Here is a 20,730-nt window from a genome sequence, read left to right as displayed (position 1 = left end):
TCCTCTTCTTCTGTATTAAAGGAATTAGCACATGGAACATGTTGTTTCTACTTCTCCAGTCTTTTCAACTACTTTGTTCTGTGTGTAGCTGAGATGTGTTCCAAATTCCCTTCAAAAGAATCTCTTGTAAAACTCGTCCAAAGTAATGAATAAGACAAACTGATACAAAGGAAAGATTTATCTGACTATGTGTTTTAACAATACAGAGTGTAATCACCATTTTTAATTATTATTTGACTTGCTAAAAATGACTTTGAAGCCCTCAGGCTGTCTGCTTTTAATAAAAGCTCAAGATCGTGATCTTCAAGTTGATTGGCAAATTGGCATATTGGGTAGCTAGACACAGACGGATTACCAGGCAGTCCAAGACCAACCAAACTTAAAAGAACCAGCAAAACAGTATTGTCAGCTTCAAGCTTATCACATTTTTTTTCTGATTTTTCTCCAGTAGATTTAATAGAGGACACTGGTTATTTAGAACAGTAATAATTCTTCCTGCCTTTGCTCCTCCAACTCCTTTGCCACCATTTCTGTCTCACCAATTTGGATATAGTTGAGTTGGGAGAAATAAGATTCTTCTAACATGTAATTGTTCCACGGTCCCAGTGAATGTATAAAATAAAAACTGTTTAGCTCTGTTTCAAATGTTTCTAACACAGATGTTTATAGTGACAAAATAAACATGTTCTGTTAAATGAGATAGTTCTAGCTATAGATGTTAATAATAACTATGTGGGTATAGTACCTGTTGATAATGTTCCAGGTGCTCCTGTACTACATGAAACCTTGATGAGAAGTCATTAAATGACACTGTGGAAGCCAGGCTGATTAACTCTTTCAACAGGCTATCAAAGGATGTACTCTTGAAATCCTGCATGGACTACAGCGTGGAGCCACTACCTGGCTTGTGTTTATCCCTGTTGCTAATAGATTACATATATTAGCAAGGCTAAACATGAAGTGTCCTTAGCAGGGCTAAGGCTCACTAAGCAAATTAACTTAATAGGGTAATTACTTACTGGGTGGGCCAGAGAGACAGTAGTCAGGATTATTTGGTTGTCTCTTAAAGACTACCTAATCTACATGGCTGTTTATAAGCGGATAGCCAATTTTAAAGTGACCACATGCCAGTGACGTTAAATATTTTGCCAAAAGTGTATAATAGGAGGCTATTGTTCAACCAGAATTCTAAAGAACAAACTGGTAGATTAAATTGCCCTCTACAATGAGCAAGCAGATCTCAGACCTCCTAGTTGCAATGTTTTCTTGTCTTTGTATTTTGATACTGTTTGCTACTACACCCATTCAGGTTTTAGAACCTTTGACATCTTCTGGGTTTGGTTTTAGAGTTTTTCTCCTAGATAGGTTGGCTTCCCTTATGTCTGCTGAACCCCAACTGCCCCCATCATCCCTTTGTAGATTACCGTAGCATGGAGTAGTACAGTATATTGAGAAATGAGCAGCTGGTTTAAGTGTAGGACAATGTACAGTTGGTAGGGATTAGTCCTGCATATCAAGTTGAAAAGTAGATGAATGCTGCATAATCAAATCTTTGTGCAGGTTTTGTTTCACATCAGCTTTGACTCCTTATCTGAGGACAGGTTTGAATAAAGCTAGGGTTTTGTTTATTGATTATCATCTATTTCTGCCCATCTGTGAAATACATAATCCATAACCCTATACTGGCTGGAAATTCAATAGCAATATATGGTGATGACACTATTATACTGACATGAAGAGCTATAATGATCCAGTATTGTCTAGTGGTTAAGATGTTGGATTTGGACTGGGGAAACCAGGTTCAGAACTATCCTTAGTCATGGAAACTGATTGACTTTAGGACAGTCATATTCTTTCAATCCAGCCTATTCTCAGAGTTTCTGGGTATAACATGAAGTGAGATCCCCATGTAAGTCACCAGTTCCTGGGAAAAAAGCAGCATATAAATCTAACAAATAAAATATCTGGGAGCTGTTTTCTAGGCTATAGGTTCCTGGAAGGCTCAGGCTGAGTTGGTTGTACCTACTATCCAAAGAAGTATCATAGCCATCATCAAATTTCCAAACTGTAGAGTTAACTACAGCCATTAAGGCATTTGAGGCTAAGGCTTTGGCCCAGATCTTCATATACACAATTTTGTGCAGTTGGAAGGGGTACAATCTAAATTTGATACTTCAGTTCCAGCAAGTTTGATTCTGTGTCACGATATATTATAAAGTACATTGCTTCATATGTATTGAACATACAGGTAGTCCTCAGCTAACAACAGTAATTGGGACCAGAATTTTTATCGCTAAGTGGCGCAATCATAAAGCACAACATCATGTGACTGTGCTGCTTAACTATGGCAGTTCCAGCATTTTTGGTTGTTAAGCGAATCCCACAACATTGTTAAGCACAAGGTCGCTTGGTTCCCATTTGCAACCTCCTGCCAACTTCTCCATTGACTTTGCTTGTCGGAAGCTGGCAGTGGAAGTTGTAAATGGCGATTACATGATTGCAGGATGCTGGGATGTCGTAATTGCGAGCCAGTCACCAAGCACCCGGTTTGCAGTCATGTGACTGCGGGGATGCTGCAGTGGCCACAACTTCGAAGACCAGTTGTAAGTGCCATTTGTTCAGTCATAACTTTGAATGGTCGCTGAACGAGTGGTTATTAAGCAAGGACCACCTGTATTGACTTGTTCCTTTCCTTTTTTGTAATGTATGTTTGCATTTTTGTTAGCTTCGTACAGGACTGATTCACTTCATTTTACTAGCAGTTTTTCTCTCAGATTAAGTTTGTACTGTAGTATAAGACCCTAAGCTCAGAATGGAAGGAGGTAAGAAGGTAAAAAGTAAGAAAAGGGAGGATGGATGGCCTAGAATTCAACCAAACCATTGGCTTTAAAATGCTTAGCACAGCCTTTTTTTTCCTTTTCTTTTTTAATATGGTATGAAATAGTCTCAAAGCCAGATGTTTCTGTGCAGTATCTTTGTTTTTGTTTTTCCCTGATTATAATGATAAGTAAAGAACGTGTTGCAAACTTAAGAGAAAAGTTGTTACATTAATACATTGGGGTTGAAAAAGGTTTTGGATTGTTGTTGAGGTATTAAAAATAGGATTAGGCCTATGTGCTTTCTTTAATCTGTAACATCTGTAAGTGGAATTATATGTCCCCTACAAAAACTGATCAGTGTAACAGGAGAAACATTATAGTGAGAAAAGGAAAATCCAGTGGGCACAAATACAGAAATCTCCTGTTGTACCTCATACTATTTTGTATTTCTAGTTTATTCATATACCCCCACACTCCATATGGACTCATAAATATCTATAGTTATATTTCTTTATTCATTCTGGCAAGCTGTAATTTGCTTGAATGTATCTACTGTATAATATGTACCCAGTATATCAGTAAAACTATATTAATTAAAATTATATGCAAGTAAATTATATTTACTATATCAGTGACTGAATTTCCCCTTTTATTATAGTGAATAAATGTAAGCATTATATGAAATCCATGTAAGAATAATTTTATATGGTGTATTTTACACCTACGGAAGGTAGTGTTCTATGTAATTTCATCTGGTAGTTTTATTCCATATATTAGCAAAGTTAGGACAACTTATGCTGATAGTTCTGGAATTTCTCCTGTATGTAAGGTTTAGTACAATGTGTCCTTATATGAGATAGACAAGATACAGATGCGGAATAGCCAGTCAGCCATGCCATCTAATGGCAGCATGAGCTTCATTCAAGCTGAAAGGAGATGGAGAAAAGAGGGATGGGGAAGGGGAGGGAAGACCAAAAAAAATGGTGCATGAAATGAGTGAGAGAATAAGGAACATGAAGTGGGAAGACGTGGGTTTGTGTGGGATACAAAATGCTTTAACTGAAACGCATAAACCATATTATGTACAAAGTGAAGATTGGGCAGTTGATTTCATCTGATTTTCTATCATCCTGTTCTCTTGTGATTGAGATAGAATATATCTCGCTAGTCTGTTTTTATAAATCCCTGTGCCACACCTCTCTGTCCCTGTTTCTTGTTCACCTTCAGAGAGGAGTAAACAGATACAGTGATCACTTGGATGTCATCTATATCAAAATCTATTCTAATAAAGCAGTTCAGAGGATCTTACCTATTTTCTTTGCAGCAAGTCGATATTGTGTTGGTCTACTGAAAACCAAACCTAATAAATTTATATGAGTAGCTTCTAAGTCAGTGTGCATATAATTTGAAATGCCTCTATAATAAATTTCCAATGTTTATATTGCAGAATGTTTAACAGAATATTTTAAAATGAATGGAGGGGGCATCCCCCTCTGATGGAATCCCTAGATGTGATCAGTAGGTATGGAATGTTGACCATCAGCTAGTGAAATGAAACAGGGAAATATTTGTTTAAAAAGAGGAAACGCCAAACTAATGCATCACTAACTGGATGGATTCCTGCAGGGGACACTCTGTACAGCAAGGTTGATGATTGATTTATTGGCCTCACAAGTCTGCCAGTTGAGCAGCATACCACTCCCCAATATGTAATTGGGATTAAAACATACAAGCAATTAAAAACAACCACTAGAATATTCCTGTGGAACTGGGAGTCATGTTAAAAACATTAACAATAATAAAAAGAAGCCCACTCTCCCAACCAAGAGGCAGTTAAAGCAGTCCAGCCTTCCTGACTTGATGGAATCGTCAGGTTTTCACCAGCTTCCAAAAAGCCAGAAGGGAAGGAGCCAATTATGTATCAGGTGGAAATGAGGGGACACATAGAAAGCCCAGTCTACTACATTGTTCTTATTGCACAGGGAGACATTACAGGGAAAAGGCAGTCCCACAAAACATGGTTTGGGCAGTCCCAGGGCCCAAACCATGAAAAGCAGCCCCTTGAATTGCACCCAGAAGCCAATTGGCAAGAAGTGCAGCCAACAGAGTTTAAGTGTTAGACAGGTGCCTTGATGTCATGGCCAACTCTATTCAGAGCAGTCTGACACATCAGAGCCTGCTTTGGGAGAGCTTACTTCAGCCTGAGGAAGCTTTGAGCACTCAGGCACCTGAGACTGCTCCAGAAGTCACGAGGATCAGCTGCGTCCACTGTTAGATGATGAGAAACTGCAGCTGGAAAGATCACCCAGACCCAGAGCATGATGTGTGCAATGGAGAGTAGGGAACAGCATTCAGCATGTGTCTTTGCACGCCAGGGTCATTCCCAGCCTTGACTGAGTGGCTTGGGCTCTATTTGCTAGCCTGGTCTCTCTCATTGGAAATAACCACTCCATTTACCTGAATCTCTGTCCATTTTTGCCCTGAACTCCTGCTTGTGGAAACTCTACTCCTTTGTGACAATTTTGCTACAGCTCTCTGATCCTCAGACTGTAACTGAAGACAATGTTTTCGCTCATTTCTCTGGACTTTTGACTACCAGCAAGACCATATGGGCAAGCTACATAGGACTTTGGGGCTGAGTAGGACTATGTGTGTGCACACATCTCTGCACCCTGCAGCTGCTGCCTGCATTCTGCTTTCCCAAGCAAATCCATTTGATTGCTACTGTAATGATTGCCTACTCTAATAGACTCAGACTCACAAGCAGGAACTTAATGATATCTGATTTATTAAAGAATAGTATACAAATACAGAGAAAGCTGAGAATGAGTAAAAGCGCGCCAAATACAAACTAAAAACCCTCGGCTCAAACATAATCCCTCCCCTCGCCCTGCTGTTGCAAGCTCCCCCCCCCCCCCCAGGTGCTGGTAACCGTTTCTACTGATTTTCCTGGGAAAGGAACCTTGAACACACGAGATAACCCAAACACATTCCAGTCCAGCTACTAACATATAACAATCCCACGAGATGGAATCCTCCTCCCCTCCCAGACGAAACATGCATCAGCCAAATGACATGCGAAACGTTACGATGTACCGGCAACATTGGAACGGTGGACATAACAGCTACATTTCTCTGTGCATGCATACCTGCTCAGATAAGGACACTCAAGGTGTATTTGTCATTAATTGAGCTGCTGCATTCTGGACCAGCTGCAAATTCTGAATGCTCTGAATGACCTAAAATGTCAGTCCCATTTAGAGTGCATTGCAGTTGTCTAATTGAGAAGTGAAATCAGAACTCATGGAGAGAGCTGGCTTATGGGATTGCCATACAACTGAATGGATAATTCGATTCGAATTGAGAAGTGACTTAAGGCATGAGTGCCAGTGAGTAATGCCTACTATTCCAGAAAAGGTTTCAATTGACACACTAGTTGAAGCATAGCTGTCACCCATTCCTAAGCAGGAATCTAGGAGGACCCCCTAATTGTGAACCGACTGTCTGACAGGGAGTGCAATCCTGTTCAGAATTAATGATGGAATCTCACTGGAAACAGCTGGCCTTCAAACCCAGAGCCATTCCGTCTTGGTGGGATTGTGTTGCAACCTGTTCTTCCCCATCCAGACATGGACAATCTCCAAGCACCTGAACAGCGCTTCAACAGTATCATTTATTTGTATGGAGGTCAAGGTGTGCATTTCATCAGCATACAGATGAAATTTGACCCTGTGCTCCCAGATGAACTTGCTCAGCAGCTTCAGCTTGATGTTGAATAGGAGGGGGGAGAGGCACCCTCAAATTGGGTGCACCCCCAAATTGAGGGGGTCTAGGGCTCAACCTCTTCCTTCCCCAGCTGAATACATGTTTTCAGGAAGGAGGTGAATGAAATAATACAATGCCTCCCATTTGTCAGAGATAGCTAAGGCTATTGTGATAGATCAAAAGTCACTAAGGATCAAGCAGGACAGGAGGATCACACTATCCTATGCCAGTACCACCAGAAATAGTTGATAAGCACAATTAGTGCTGTGTCTGTGTTGAGCCCAGTCCTGAAACAGAAGTAAAGTTGGTCCAGATAATGTTTCCTCCAGGGCCCTGTGCAGTTGCAGTTCAATCACTTTCTGTACAACCTTCTCCCAGAAGGGGAGATTGGAGTGTCATGCACTGCCTACCGCCGAGTAACACACAGACACTGGTTCAGATGAAGCAGGCTCTGGTTTATTCATAGCGTAGTTACAGTAGTAGAAAAAAGCTGAGAGTGACAGGAGCGCGCCGGTGCGGGGTTTAAATACCCCGCGCCGGTCAGCGCCCCCTCACTCGAGGTTATGTCACCCCCCCCCTTTGTCCCACATGCTGTCTTGCCGGTAGGTGAGGGGTTGCGAGGCCCCGCTGGCGCTCCGGGATCGCCCATCATCGGTTTCCCTATTCATCCGGTGATTGCTGTCAGCTGGGCGATCTCCGTTGCGCTAGCGCTAACAGCTTGGGTGTGCCTCGCGATCCGCTTAGCCATTGTATCTTCTCCTTTCGTCTTTGTGAGTTGATGGCTGCTTATCTTGAGCCCCTTCCCCTGTTTCCTCATTATTGTCATGTGTGCCATTGCGCTGATGTCTTCAGCTCAACGGCACTCATGACATGGAGACAGGCTAATAATTGTCTGTATATCTGGTTAAGCAATGACATACTAAGAAGGTGCTGCCACTACCTCTTGCAAAAACAGGGGTAACAGTTCCTGTCTGCTCACTACAATTCCTCTCCCAATGACACATTTATTACTGCCTTGATACAGCTCTCCATCACCTCTCTGGAGGCTTTCATTAACCAGATGGAGCAGGGGTTCAGACTACAGATGTCTGGGCCGATACTGCAGAGGACCTTATCCACTTCCTCAGAAGTTACAGGATCAAACTCATATCAGATAACACTGCAGGATGAAGTCTCAGTCACCTCCTGACACTGGACTTGCTCAGCTGGTGTCAAACTCTGAGTGGATCTGAGTGAGTTTGTCCTCCAAATTCTTCACAGCAGCCCCTTAGATGGGCTCATTCTTATCCAGTAGGGCCACAGTTCCCAAACTCTGTCCATAGTGCTGCAATGCACTCACAGGGGCACCACAGGATCGCAAACTATGAGCTTGAGATAGATCACAGTTTTGGCCTCGGGGTACCATGAAAAGATTACTGGGACACTAAGGGTGCTGTGAACTGAGAAAGCTTGAGAAACTTCCGCAGTAGGGTACTTGTCATTTTAAAGGGCTGCTGGACAGCAGTCTGCAAATGCAATAAACGCAGAGAAATGCTGACATTTTATGCTCTTATCGCCATGAAATAGGCTCAGATATGGCTCTTACCCATGCTCGGGTGATATGTTGCAGGGTCCTTCTGTTCTTTCTGACTGAATAAGCATTTGGTTAGGTAGTATGTATTGTGGAACATTTTGGTTTTAATTTCATGGAACAATTACTTGAAGTTACATATACATATACATATACATATTTTTTCTGTTGAAAGGCTGACACTGAATTCCTCTGCAGTCACCACTGCTATTATGTCCCACGTATGTAATCTGTATTTGATTACAACCAGTGGCAGCTAAAAGTGGATCAGAGATAACAGAATAACTAACAGTACCTGAACAGTTAACTGTGTTTCTGTCTGACAAGATGTCTTGTGTAAATATACATTCATTTGTAATGCATAATACTCCTCATCTTCCTGATCTTACTACTTATTTATTCCACCTTACAAGGATTGCCTTTTTGACTGTATACAGGCTAAACTAAGAACAAAAATAGAACCCTGGAGCAAATAACAAATGCTTAAAATGCTGGATTCATTTATCAGCTGAAATAAATGTTAAAAACCTACAATTTACTTTAGCTGAACACCCAGCTGCAAATACTTTTAACTACAGTTGGAATATCCAAATTGCATCGCTTTCAATAGATTTAATAATTCCAGTGCATACTGAATTGACAATGATTTCTTTCATTGATATTGTACCTTTCCTCAAAGCAGCTCAAGAAAGCATAAATTGTTCATTTTATTTTAACTTTATAGCAAACCTCTGAAATAGGTTAGTCGGAGAGGTAGTGCGTGGCCCAAGGTCAACCTGTGAGCTTTGTGGAAGTATCATGCTTGTGGAAGTATCATGCATTTTCAGAAAAATAGTCATGGAGTTGAGGGTGGAGTTAGTCTTGAAAATACTACCAGGTTTTTGAATCATCGTGGTCTTCTTCTATAGAATACTATACTTTCGGCAATCTTTTAAAAGGTCTTCCTGTTTTTATTATAATTTGTTACAGTACTCTCATGCAAGCTTCCTGACAAGAATTCTTGCCAGTCATTATTCATAGCTAAAGGAATAAACAAACTTTTTTTTAACTAATAATTAAATATAATATTGCTGCACAGAAGGTTTTTTTTTTTTTTTTAATTCATAGACATTTCAAGTTCAGGGCAAAAGAAACTAGATAATCCATAAAAGTAGCATTTTAAAGCATTGCTCTTGATCTCTGTTTCAAATATTCAAATAAAAGGAGTAAGTATAAATTAGATTAAAAGGATCAGATGCTGAATACACTGATCAGCATTAACAATAGTGAGACAAATTAACAAAGAGAAAAGACAACAGATTCTAATACCTTGGAGATGTAGAACACAGAAGAGCCTCTTGTTACTCAAGGACCAGAAAGTGAAACCACTGTAAATTAGGTATTAATTAAACACTAGATATCAGAGAACATGAAGAGCAGTTCCTCTGGGTATTCACTTTCTACTAGGTTTACTGGAAGTCTGCCACATTGTAACATTATTTCTGGAGATAAACTTGTAGGATAAAGTTGCTGCTACAAGAATAGCTCCATGCAGTCTCCTAGCACAATTCCCGTCTCATCTGAACATCTGCCTAGTTCTGAACCCCTCTTGCCCTCCCCACACCGAAATAATGTATGTTCTCTTAGGGGCTGGGCCAAGTTGGTTAGTGAATATATCGTTGAGATAATTAGCACATTGATGTTAAACTAGTTGTGAATGCTAAAGAGGGGCTGGAGGAATATCAAAGAAAATATCGTCAGTTTTATTTTAATAACTGACTCTAAAACATTGCTAAAACTAGTATTTCAGTGCATAATTTTTTTTTCTATTATACAAGATATAGTTTAATAGCACAGGCAAAAATCTGGTGCATGCTTAGCTCAGAGTAAAGCCTATTGATTTAGTGAGATCTACTTCTGAATCAGCATGCCTAGGGTATGTTTATCAGTGAAGCTGGTATTTGTACCCAAACCAACTTTGCAATAGTATAATACATGATCTTGAAAAATAATTTAGTACTAGAGAGGTGCTACTTTTCTGTTGTCTAAACTATCTAGGTGTTCTTGAGACTGAGAATGAAACTGGGGACACAAAATACTCTAAAAACTATGAATGTTTTTCACTACTTGACATCATACACGAAATAATTAAATGTTTGTTTATTTATTTCTAAATTTTATTTATAAATAAAATGTAGGAAAATGTACAAAAACAAATAGATTTGTTACCATATTGAAAGAGCTACGATATGAGGATCCTGAGGATGGTGTTGTTGTTTATTCGTTTAGTCGCTTCCGACTCTTCGTGACTTCATGGACCAGCCCACGCCAGAGCTTCCTGTCGGTCGTCAACACCCCCAGCTCCCCCAGGGATGAGTCCGTCACCTCTAGAATATCATCCATCCACCTTGCCCTTGGTCGGCCCCTCTTCCTTTTGCCCTCCACTCTCCCTAGCATCAGCATCTTCTCCAGGGTGTCCTGTCTTCTCATTATGTGGCCAAAGTATTTCAGTTTTGCCTTTAATATCATTCCCTCAAGTGAGCAGTCTGGCTTTATTTCCTGGAGGATGGACTGGTTGGATCTTCTGGCAGTCCAAGACACTCTCAGAATTTTCCTCCAACACCACAGTTCAAAAAGGATGGTAATCTTTTTTTTTTTCTTTTTTTTTCCTGTAGATTTTCAGAAGATGTTGGCTGGTTTTCAAGAAAGCTTCTAGTAAAGGGCCTAGAAGGCTAGAAAAGTTTCCAGATGAGAAGGCAGCATATTTCAGAAATTTTCACAAGGTAAGTAATAACTATATTAGGCAGAAAGCTAAACCATTTCTGACACATATAAAGTGGAAGTAGCACTTCCTGATACTGTTGATGTGGGCTCAGATTATGAAACATGCTTGTCTTCTTTCCATCCTTTCTGTAAGCATGCACAATTAATTAATGATACAGTTTGTAATCTATAGTAATTAACTATAATTCAATATAAAGCTTAAACACAAAATATCAGTGTGTTTAAATGTCCGAACCATTTTCGTAAGGGGTTAACAAAGCAGTTTAAGTATACGCCTGGGACTGAAAAGATTTTGAGAAAACGCATGTATAAAAGTACCACAGTTTAGACACTGGACTCTTGCTACAGTATCTTACTGTCTGTCATTCAGTAGATGGAAACTTTTCCTTCCATTTGTATATCAACAAAATAACTAATTCATTCAATATTTTACTTAGCCTGTGTTTACTTGTATTTTCAAAAGAATTCTTCTAATATTTTTAATGCTGAGCTGCAGTAAGGTGAGATTTTGAGTGTATAATAGCAATTTTTTAAAATTACCTGTTGTAGCACCTCAATAGAATTGTGAACGGCTGCTTATTTGAGTAGGCCTCTTACAGTGAGCTTGCTATATATTAAATCTAACATATTAGTGAAACTGCTAGACTATAACTTTTCTCTATTTCTGTATGATAGATTGTCCAGAGACACGGTTCATGGAAGTTGAAAGTTGCCTAGGAAAAGCACTATCTGACAAATTGTTTAGGATAGAATGGATTAAATGCCCTCTTGGAATGAAGTAATGTTTTATGGTAACCACATAGAAGAAGCCATTTTACTTCTATGCAGTACTGCCCACAAACATACATATCCTAATAAACATGCCATAGCTTAACATGTCAGGGGGAAAATTAAGGATCTACATTCATGAACTACTTTATGTTCAATTTTTTGCTGGAAGAACTTTGGAAGTTCTTTCTATGAAAACTTACAAATAAGAATATCTGATAGCTATACAAAAATGCTACATTTTGTTTAGATGTTCAACTGTCAACTTCCTTTTAAAATATTTACCTACTGAACTTGAAGATTGGATTGTTTTTGACGACATATATGCCTTGGGCTTCCTTGAATTTTGAAAAAAAGAAAGTTGGTAGATTATTTATTAAACCTATTTATCACTCAGTTTTAATTCAGGAAGAATGTACTTGAGATGAGATATTTAATCAAATCCCATTTTTAAAGGATAAAATAGCCCAGTAAATAGTACCAGGAATTTGGTAAAGCTCCTTTCAATTTTTTATAAAATGTTTCTACTACTATCTGCAGGAACTGAAAAAGAGTCCAAATTAGCTTGAAGGACAGTTACAGGATACCACTAATAAATATGGCTCAAAGCTAGAGCTTCCAAATCTTAATCTCAGCACAGTCAGTAGATTTTTGTTAATATTTAATTTATAAATTGTGTGAGTACTTCATACCCTGATTAAAAGGAGGTGGTTGTGTTTCTAAGGATTTTATTGGTGTTTTTGTTAAGTAATAATAAATTAAGGCCATGTTTTATTGAACCTTGTGTGCTGTTTTCTGTTCCAGCAGATACATTTTTTTAAGAAGCATTGTTGCTGACAGCAATATCAAGCAATGCTGCTGTGCTCAGTTGGCAAAGGTTTTATTCTGTGCCTGAGGCAGAAAGGAAGTGCAGATCATTACCATGCACAAATATGACAGATCTATTGTTTACGGCTTTTTCCTGGCATTGTGCCCACTACGGTCCACTCTGTTTAGTAGCTGGCACCCACTCTGTACCATTAGAATCTTTGTTTGGCTGCCTGCCACTTTGGCCTTTTTGGTAGGTCCTTCCTCTTGGAGCTATTTGGTAGGGGTCTCTTAGGCCACACCCACACTCCTTACTCTCAGGGGCCTCTTAGAAGACCACACCCACCTCACTTGGACTGCTGTAGGACCTTTTCAATGGCCGTTGCCCTGCCCCATTTGCAGCTGCAGGAATTCTTCCTAGGACTCATTTGCTGAACTGCTTCTGCCCACCCACTAGGTGTCCATCAAAGAGCCTCTTCAAAGGCCTATTGCCACTGGATTGTCCCAGATCTACTGCTTCTCTCCTGCTGGGCCTCTTCCTCACTTTCACATTGCTGTATCGGATCTGGTCTAGCTGTTGTAACTTCAGGCACATGTAGCCAGCTGCTATTTTCCGTTTGGCTTTAGATACTCAGCTAAGGAGTTCAAAGGAAAAAGCCTTTCCAGATCTCTTAACAAGAAACTTCAGGGTGTCACACCAGGCAGCTTCAGACTGCAAGAAAACTCTCCCCATGCATCTCTCAGTTATAGTCACACCTACAACAGGGCTGTACATTTCTGCTTTTATTTACACAGCTTCATCAGTATAAGTAGGTGGCATTATTTAAAAGCAAGGGAAGGGAGGAAGTTGAGAAGAGTTCTTCTCCAAGCACAGCAAGATTCCTTCCTTCCACCCAGTCCTAGCTCCTGTACCCATAGAATCTTTTCTCTATTCCTCTAAATTTTATATCCCTTTAACTTTCTCATTTTGGGATTGTTAAAGCAAAGTAGGGAAAGCATACAGAGCATGGCTTTTAGAATGTTTTCCAATCCTTTTACTAACAGTCACCATAGGAGGTCTGTATTGTCTTCTGTACAACAAGGTAATGTGTACTGTTGATGTGTCTATGTATGCACTGGGAAGCAGCATATCGCTTGTTCTAGGTTACGCTAAGAGGGAAGTGAGCATATGACTGAAAATGGAGCTGTCACCAGCATTCTGGACTGTGACCAACTGCTTCTTATGTGGACGATTCTTTGCTAGAATAGTTCCAGCTACTGCCTGATGTGACCCATTTGCAAACCTCAAACCTTCTTTTGCTGGCTTCTTTCCCCATACCAATTTTATGGAAGGAAGGAAGGAAATACTGCAATAAACTAAGCAGATCTGCAGTTGTACTTGAAGTTTTTCAAGGGTACATCTAGGGGAGGAATGGAAGAAAAGGAATTAGTTTAATTTTTTAGGAAAAAGAAAGCCTTTGAGTTTGGCGGTCTTAGATGGCAATGCCATCTAGTCAAACTTGTCTGAACTCAGAAACTAAGAAGGGTCAAACCTGACTAACACTTGGTTGGAAGACCACCAGGAAATTACAAGGTTGTAAGCCAGACTTGGAAATTGAAACAGGCAAACCAGAAGAAGGTAATGTCAAAGTACTTCCATAGTATTGACACAAAAACCATTATTGCCACAGCAGATGTAACACCTAGTTAACTCTGGCTGATCTCGGACGCTAAGCAGAATTGGATGGGGTTGGATGGGGAACCACCTGGGAATTCCACGACTGTTGACTAAGCTGGGGAAAAAAAATGCTAAAAGAAGAGAATAGCAAACCCTTCCACAATGCTGCTGGGAAGGAAAATTGTATGGATATAGTAAGTAGGCATCTAGGGCACCTTCATTTTTTATACACTGCTCCAATATTTGTATTAATGCCATAGTAATACACAATCAAATGTACCCAGTCTTTTTTTAATCACAAAGCATCTGTTTGTTAACTATAACAAAGGCTTGGAGGATGGAGATTTTTTTATATATAATGATAACTGCTCTTAAATATGTTGTTTTGTTTTGTTTTGTTTTTGTACAGAAAAATTTAAAATTGAAATTATTTGCAAATAGAATATGTTGTTAAATTAGGGTTGAAATAATCAGCACACAATCAATATATCCAAAACAAGTTTATTGAATATGACAACTATACTAAAAAAAGTCACTTTGTCAACCAATAAAATTGGAAATAGCAGTTTGAAAAATAAATAAATAAATAAAATAACATTCATTTAATTTGAAATCAGATGAAAAGAGAAGCAATTTAAATTACTTTCATTAAAACAGACAATTAATGGCAATTCCTGAATAAGGAGTTGACTCAGGCAGAATGAAATTTGAATGTATTGAGCATTGTGAATGCTTTCTAGTGTCATTCCTCAAATACCATACTTATTTTATTCTTGTCCCAAGAGACCTTGGGTCTTTTTATGGCGATTAACGTACCAGAAAGTTAAGAAAGGATGCTTTGGAAGCATAAGAACTTAATTGAGTTTCCAAATGTCCTATGGTCATGCAGAGGAATAATGCATTAAAGAGGATGTTTGCCATGTGTACAATTAATGTACCTTAAAAATAATTGTTGTTACATATATGCACACATACGGCATGGTAGTTTTGTTAAGTCAACAAATTATGAAGCCCATCACACCTCACCAGAAATCGCACATGCTATTGAGGCACTCATTTGGATATTATATAGTATGAATAATATTTACCTTAGAACATTAGCATACTTGAACAAACAACGAGTCATTTGAGATTTTATAGGCTCTTTAACTCAGGCTGTCAGACTTCACACCAGGACATGGCTCAATTAATTTAGAATCTTTTTTGCAGGCAAAAATAAAGCCATATACACAACAGATAATATGTCCTTTGCGATGCAAAAACTCAATGTCTTCAGATAGATGTATGCTCCAAAATAAATTCTAGACCAGGCCTGTACAATATACAGCCTGCGGGCTGTATGCAGCGCACTAAGCAGCCTTGGGCAGCCCAGCAGCGTATTTTAAAAAGTAATACATTCACTGCCACCACTCTGAAAGACATGCCGGGCACCTCCAAGTCTTACTACCACTGCCAGCAACAGCGCTGCCGATGCTCCACTAGCCACCCGTATTCCTTGGCAACCCACAAAGATTTTTAATTTATCAGTGTAGGCCTTTTCCCTCTACAAGTTCTGCAGGCCTATTCTAGACTTTCCTCCTGCGTTTCTGAGTTAACAGATACATAGCCACTCTCTTGATGGTTTCAGGAGGCAGTTGAATTATGCTGGATAAAGAGTTATTTCTAGCACGAGGCAGCTGAAGGATGCTGACAAAAGAGTTCTTTCTAGCTTGGTAAAAGTTGCCACTAGGCTAGATTCAGCCATTTTATCAATCTGATTAAGATCATTGTTCTGTGGTTCATTTAATTCTATATGACATTTAAGTCTCATTGGTCCCTTGTTGAACAAGAACTGACTTTGTAGTAAAGCATATTACCATTTGTTGTTTATTTGTTTAAGATACGTTCTACCTTTATTTACTGATTATATAATATTTGTATACAATCTACATTGTGAAACCTGGGGCAGCTTACAATAGAAAAATATATCACAAAATATCATAAACAAAAAAAATTACCAATAATTTACATGAAATGGAAACCATTATAATTATGGCGAAATGCTGAAACAGCTCTCAAGATACCAGTAAACAAATAGAACAATAAGAGCAGGTAAACAGTTGGTTAAAAATACATTAAAATTAGTCCCAGCACATTCATAGTATTTCTAAAAATGTGAAAATATCTCTGCTTCCTTGTTTCAAAATTATGTTAAAATTATGTTAAAATTGCATCATACTGTTTTTATGATATTTTCCATCCTTTCAGGTCTAACCAGATTGTTTGAAGCAATAATTACAAACACACATACATGTTCAGACATATAATGCCATGTGAAAAAAACCGTGAGAATAAAAAAATATTATTTGAAGATGGTTTAAAGAAATGCAGTGCTCCCAAATGGGGAGGAATAAAGAAGTGTGGGTGATATTTTCTCGTTATTAGTGAACAAATAGTTTTTTGTAGCATCATTTGTGATAGAGGAAAAGGTTCTGACAGTTCTGTTTTATGGTATATGACTTCAGTGTTACCTTTTTCATTAACATAACAGCTGGTGAATCATTTTTCTATGCTATCTGGATAATTTTAATGTATTATTAAAATGGTGAATATCAGTCTTTAAATATCCATTAAACTGTACACTGAGATTTGATATATGAACACCTTTCTTCTTCTCTCAGGTTTTTAGAAACCCTGCAACAGTCATACATTATGTTTTGGCTTTTCAGTTGTGCTCTTGGCATAGAGAATGTAACTTCATTCTGTTGGCAGCCTTTATGGATTAGGCAGCAGTTCTGGCAGTGCTACCGGTGTGTTTTGGGAACCAGAGTAAAATATCTTGGTTTGATGAAACTGCCTTACTGCCCTGCAAAAACTACCAATATGCATAATTTGCCCTGATCGAGCAGATTGATTGTGTGGGTTCAAAGAGACATTGTCATGCTTAATCCATGTTCTGAAGTAATAGAAAAAGTACAGTCTTTTAAAATGTATTTTTTCACCTTTGGACTCCATGTAGAAGTGAAGGTTCAAATGCATTTCTGCTCTGCTTTTATCATAATTGTATTGCATAGTACAGTAAAAGAAATGTATGGTAGTAAAAACCTTTGAACTGATTAACAAAAAGATGAAATGAAAGTAATGACTAACTTATTAAAATTACTTTATTTTATTATTTTTTGGATTTCTATAGCGCTAGATGATACAACAGAAGCAAAGAATTTTGTGACATCTTAATAACAGAGTTGTAATGATATAAAGCATTCATAAAGTTGACTCTATGTTTTAGAATGATTTGGGTCGTAAAAGCTTAATCAAAACTATCTTTAAGGTATCATAAGTTCTTCATTCTTTGTACATCTATCTTTTATAATATATATCTGAGAACATTTTTTTCTACTTTTAGGAAACTTTATAGAGATCACCTTCCCAAATATTACAGACATGCAAATGAAAGCTGATAGAATCATCAAAACTTCAAAAATGGATTATCATGAGAGATTGATTCATTACTTGGCATCTTTAATCATGTTAGACAGATATAATTCTTAATAACAAAATTTTAGAGCATTCTAATGTATACCTGGGTCATTCAGTTATCCTAAAAGGCTGTAAATGAGAATTTTCATATCTCAAAAGTCTTTTCTATACAGAAAGATACTTAATACAATTGACCAGGGAAATTAGCATAAATATAGTGAGGAGATAGTACTAGATAAAAATACTTAGAATGGGAGAATATAAAGTTGAAATTCAGAAATAAATTCATACTGAAAATGCAATAAATTTATTATTGATTGATTAATTGACCAGATGATTTATTGGATTCCTGTCTCATAATACATTATCTTTTAATCAGCTATCAAAATACTTCTTAAGAATTCTGAGTTTTCCTGTCAAATATCCAGGAACCAAATCAGCCAGCTGCTTACTGCTTTTAGTTTGAATTGAAGTATTTCTGAAATGACCATTTAGGAATGCTTCCCCTCCTCAACATTGTAGACATAATTCCATTAGCTAACTCTATTTACTATTAAATTATTATTTTTTAAAGTCTGAAATGCTGATTTCATTCCCTAATCATCTTTCTTCATTTATCCATTCAGACCATAAATTTTCAGATGCACATACCTAATATTGTATTGTGATCACTAGATATATTCTGTTAAATCCTGAAAAGATGTTGCACACCTTGATAGTAAATAAATTGTGACAGTATGTTTGGGACTTCGGGAAGTAATATTTCAATTTACACTGTGTCTTTCCTTAAGAAAAATCTCATTAATTTGAGACTTTAATTGCTTTTCACCTTTGAAATAATTAAGTGAATGTGGGAATTACTCTTTTAAATTGGTAGCTGAACCCAATTACTACTAAAGTGACAAGAAGTCGTATCATTGCTTCTCAGAATGTATGTGGTGCTATTTATCATATATCACATATACTCTTATGTACATTCATTTAGATTTCAGTATGAATAAGGCATAGCATGAAATGCATCAAAATTAAGTAGAAATGCCTACATTCATAAGTATTATATGGATTACAATAATGAAAAACTTCCTACTTTATATTGCTTCATATTCTTGCCTCTATAGATCTTTTCCATTCTTTGCCAAGTTCAGCATAGATTGGGTATATAGTTTTGGAGTCCCTTTAATTTCCCACATTTCTGCCATTTTAGAAAATGTAGAGCTGATCTTTACAAAATGCAAATGCTTGTTTCATCAACTTACCTTATAAAGACATGAACCAACAGCCAGAAAAAGGATTCCAAAGAAAATGGCAGTATTATGTCAGTAATGCACAGGGAAATTTAAATTAACCCTTTAATTCTAAAGATATTTTGAATATGTGATTTCCATTCCACATTACAGGGACATGGACCTGAACAGTAAATTACATGGAAGACATTTGTTAAATGGAAGTGATAGATAAATATTGATATTGATAAAATTAAATGAGATGTATATCCAGATTGGCACAGATACTGATTTAGGTATGTTAGGCAAAAGGAATGCCATATTTCAGATTTATTCAGTTTCAAGATTGAGCAAAGCTGGTCAGAAGTTCAGTTCAACATATATGGCATCAGTTTATATTGAATTATTTAATACATGTATTGATTGTGTTTCAGGATTGTTGTCTTCCCAAAATGAGTTAGGCTATAACACTGGTTAATTTAAGAAGATCATTATCCAATTAAAGTAAACTACAACTGCTAATTTCTAATATCAGCAAGTATCATGAAATTCTTTGGGATGAAATAAAAGAGATAGCAAATGTTTTAAAAGCATCCAAGATGAATCAACCATATCTCTTCTCTAAGGAAAATTCATAGTTTGTGATTTTACCTAAAATAAAAGAAGCAAAGAAATTTTACAAATAGATATAGTGTGTATATCCTTTGCAATAATTTTTCTAATATTAGGCATTTTATGTATATTTTTATATAGCTTTTTGTGAGTATGTTCATATGAAATATACATTATAGCTCATTTTTAGTTATGTTGCAAAATTATGAATATTGAAGATGTTAGCATGCAAGTATGTTTTCAGTTCATGCATAAATTCAGTTAGTTAATTAGGTTCATATACCATTTTGTGTTAAGCTAGTTTTTGCTTAATTTCAACTAAACAATTTTCCTTGGGAAAAAGTAAACATTTTCACTTTGAGATGCACATTTTGTCATATAGCTGGCCTTGGGAACTCAAGTTAGTTGGAAAACTATTATAGAGAAGAACTTCCTAACAGATCATATTTGGAGTATTAAAAGGTATAGGTCCCACTACTAATATGGCTAGTATGTGGGGATTGAAGTTTTTCCAGAAAAAAGGCAGTGCTTCCATTTAAATAGGATGAATTTCATGGTTGAACACTAGGGTGTTCATACTAAAAACATTTGTAGGAGTAAATCCAGCAGCATCCTGGGGTCGGCGGGGGGGGGGGCACAAAAGACAACATGATGGTCATGACAGCATGATTGTGGTCCTGTCCCCTCTATGCAACTTCAACACACATACCAAAGGGGAGTGGAAAAGAACAATTACAATTTGCTTCCTCTGCAGATACCACTGAATAAATCACTAGTTTTTATAACACCCCATCATGATGTTTGTCTATAAAATATTTACAATCAAGCCTGAACAGTTAAGTTGCCAAGTTACACATGTCACTTAGTTCCAAAGAAAATTGAAAGTATATTTTCTGCCATTAAAAAAGTCTCCCATATTTTTAAACTAGCCTCATGTAAAATCCTAAATTCAAATGCCTGGAAAATTCTTGAAGGTTTTAGAAATTTCAGGAGTGTGGAAATGTTTGAGAGTTGAGAACCTCCCAAATTCTTCTGCTTCCATTGAGATCTGGATCGGTAAAAAAAATTATCTGCCCCTTTTCACTGTATTTTCCCTGCCTTCATATTTATCTACTTCTTCCTTCTATTTTCTTGAATAAAGGTTCAGAGACTACATGATAAATATTTTAGTAGAGAAAGAAGCCCGATCCTAATAGATTATCCGTGGAACAAAGGTTTATCAATTTACCTGTACTATTGCTAATCCTCTAAATTCTATTTAGTGGCTTTTTATTATGCTGACTATTA

General features: G+C 37.4%; 1 protein-coding gene across 1 annotated transcript in view; it reads left to right on the top strand.

Annotated features, from left to right (window-relative positions):
* The window catches only part of DOK6 (docking protein 6), a 184,101-nt gene that overhangs the window by 71,047 nt on the left and 92,324 nt on the right, over window positions 1-20,730 (top strand). The window contains exon 2 of the mRNA XM_063300222.1: window positions 10,809-10,916. Coding sequence (XP_063156292.1) covers window positions 10,809-10,916 — 108 coding nt within the window. The remainder of the gene's footprint in view (window positions 1-10,808; window positions 10,917-20,730) is intronic.

The sequence above is a fragment of the Candoia aspera genome, chromosome 3 (genome assembly GCF_035149785.1).
Source record: "Candoia aspera isolate rCanAsp1 chromosome 3, rCanAsp1.hap2, whole genome shotgun sequence".
NCBI lineage: Eukaryota > Metazoa > Chordata > Lepidosauria > Squamata > Boidae > Candoia > Candoia aspera.
This window is presented reverse-complemented; position numbering and strand designations above follow the sequence as displayed.